General features: G+C 37.5%; 1 protein-coding gene across 1 annotated transcript; it reads left to right on the top strand.

Annotated features, from left to right (window-relative positions):
* The first annotated feature begins 230 nt into the window (after positions 1–230).
* LOC106700490 (cytochrome c oxidase subunit 8A, mitochondrial) lies at positions 231–2384 on the top strand. Its single transcript, XM_014476204.2, has 2 exons — positions 231–440; positions 2062–2384. The coding sequence occupies exons 1-2, from the start codon at positions 324–326 to the stop codon at positions 2155–2157; spliced, it is 213 nt and encodes a 70-aa protein (XP_014331690.1). The 5' UTR covers positions 231–323; the 3' UTR covers positions 2158–2384.
* The last annotated feature ends 377 nt before the right edge of the window (positions 2385–2761 follow it).

Raw genomic sequence — 2761 nt, 5'->3', positions numbered from 1 at the left:
ATATACTTGATTTTCTGGTACCGAATCCTTACATAAATCCTAAAGGAGGCCTTTGGAGTGAATTAAAAATAATTGCTCTATTGTACATTTATTTTAATTGTTGAAAAAGTACATTGTGACTCGTTCTGTCTTCGATGCTCTTTTTATGGTAGCTCAGTCCTGAAAAAAACACAAGACGTCATCCAAGACAGCAGGTGGCGCCGTAAGCATTACTCTTCTTGTAATATATTAGGTAAGACCGAATGAGCATTTCCTCACATTGACTCGCCACCTTCTCTTTGTTACGGAAGATACTTGACATCGTGTCAATAATAATAAAAAAAATGCCGGGGATCTTGAGGACCGTTGCCAGCCGCGTCGCACCCGTCCTGCGGGGACACTCCGTCTCCCAGACGGCGAATTTGTACACCAGGCCGCCAAAAGAGAAAATCAGCTTCGTTGTGAGTGTCTGAGCTAATGGCTAACTGCTAGCCGCTAACGATTGTCCTTTTGGAGGTCATAGTCTGTGCTCTCTCTAGCTATAGATTATAATTTTTTTTCAAAAACCAACTTGATTTTGGTGACTGATGGTCGATTCACACACTCTTGTTTAGTCAAAATCTTTTTCGATTTATTTTTCTGAGTTTGGCATGAAGGGATTTGGAGATCTGATCCCTATCAGATTAGGAAACTGTTCAGAATAGTTTTTTTGGCTCTTCTAATCAATTATATCGTCACTTTAAAGGTCAGCTAGTTTAAACAAGACTACTTTTAATGACCTAATACTACACTGAATCTTAATGAGATTCAGTTTTAAAATAACTCCATTTTAAGTCATTTAAAATGTTTAATTGATTCTGAACGTCAAAGTAATCTCCCTGAACAAATCCAAGTATTAAAAACCAAAGAACCAACACATATTACTATTATTAAGGTACCGCTATTTTACTGTTCTTCTCTGACTAGCAGGTTTCTCTTTAGCAGCTTGTTTATTTTAAATAAATCCCTCCATCTTTAGTATGAACAACAGGACATGTATGACACAATGTGCAGATACTTCTGAGACTTGTTCAGAGCGCTCTGTCGGGGGGAATTATCTGGAATAGAGAGAGCAGTTTAAACTTTATTACAACTACTGAGGAGCAACATAAAACAAGTTTACATGTAAAGGTTTCTGATGAGAGCTTTGTTTGCAGCTCCAAGGTGGCTCTGTTTTCTAACTATAGAATCACTAGGAAAAACAACTAACCTATTTTAATCTTTATTTCAGGATTGGATTTGTTAACTTTATGGATTTTATTTATTTAGTTTACTTCAGTTTGGCTAGAAAGATCAATATGTAGGTAATTCCTTATCCAGAGTAGGTATGGACAAGATGTGCTTAAAAATAGTCTCTATCTTCAGAAATTTGCTGTGATGTTGAATAAAAGCTCAGTTTGCTATAAATATCCAACAGAGCCTCGATGACAGAACAGGATAGTTTGCCTCACCAACTATGGGTTTGATGCTGATTGTCTATTGCATCTAAACTGTCCATATGTTTAGTGTTCAAAGATAGAAGTTGGATAGATTTACATGTTTGCTAAATTGAAATGCAGACTGAAAGCAGTGCTGATAGACAGTTCTATCACTACCACTGAAATTACTTTTATGTTCTGTCAACTCCTCACATCTCAGTTGTCTCAGGTTTGTGTTTCTTTACGACATATTCTCCTTCCTGAGATTAATTCGTTGTTTTCTTTTTGTTCAAACCGGGAAACATCCCTACATGATTGTCAGGCTTAAGAAAAGTCAGTGCCATATATTTTTGCCTCAGTTTCACTGAATTCAATTCAAAACACTCCCTGCTGTTTCGTCTATAAGATAAATTATAGTTCCAAAGATTTTTTCAGTGTCTGTCTGAAGATAAATGACAAACCCTTCTTTGCTCCTTTAGCTTGAGGGTTTAATTTACTCTTTTATCAGTCACTTGTTTGTAGACCAGGAGGTGATATCTGCTCTCCTGCCTGTTAGCTCAGTTTGATTGTATTGTTCTGCACTCATCTTCTGACTCATCAATCCATCTCTCTGTCTTTTGTCCAGGAATCATCAATTGCGTGGGTTGTGTTGTCTGCAACGGTCCTTGGACCCTCTGGATGGATCCTTTCTCACCTGGAGGACTACAAGAAGAGGGACTAAAGTGGAAACTCTGTCAGATGTGGCGCATCCAGCCTCCGTCTTATCCTGGGATAATCATCTTAATCTAATGCTGCAGAGATGTTTTATTTACCACTCTACCTCTGTTTCTTGTCCCTGTTACAACTTCACTTAAAATAATGGCTCTGACACGTCAATTATGCTACAATTTTGTTGTCAATCTTTCCTCATAAGGAGTGTTACAGAATTAAATTTTAACCTTAAATGATGCTGTTTGTCTATCATTTTTGTCAAGGTTTTACAGATTTCTGTCACAAATCTCAGGAACCTCAGATGACCCTGAAGAAAAACAAGTACTCTAAGACCTGCTGGTGTTTAGAACAGGTTCAGTTAGTTTCTGAACATCTTTGGCTGATCACATGACTAACTTAAGGCATTCCTACACCAAAGTAGAGTCAAAAACCTTATATAAACTAGCATGGCTAGTTGATATAAGCTTGGCTAGCTTATATCAAGGTTTTTGACTCTACTTTGGTGTAGAGTCAACACCAAAGTAGAGGTTTTGGTGTAGACTAGTATCAACTAGTCCTTGATATAAGGATTAGTTGACACTCCAGTAAGTGAGAGCAGCAACAATATCAGTACC

This window comes from Xiphophorus maculatus, chromosome 19 (assembly GCF_002775205.1).
Source record: "Xiphophorus maculatus strain JP 163 A chromosome 19, X_maculatus-5.0-male, whole genome shotgun sequence".
NCBI lineage: Eukaryota > Metazoa > Chordata > Actinopteri > Cyprinodontiformes > Poeciliidae > Xiphophorus > Xiphophorus maculatus.
The sequence above is the reverse complement of the archived record's forward strand: the minus strand, read 5'-3'. Positions and strand labels throughout refer to the sequence as shown.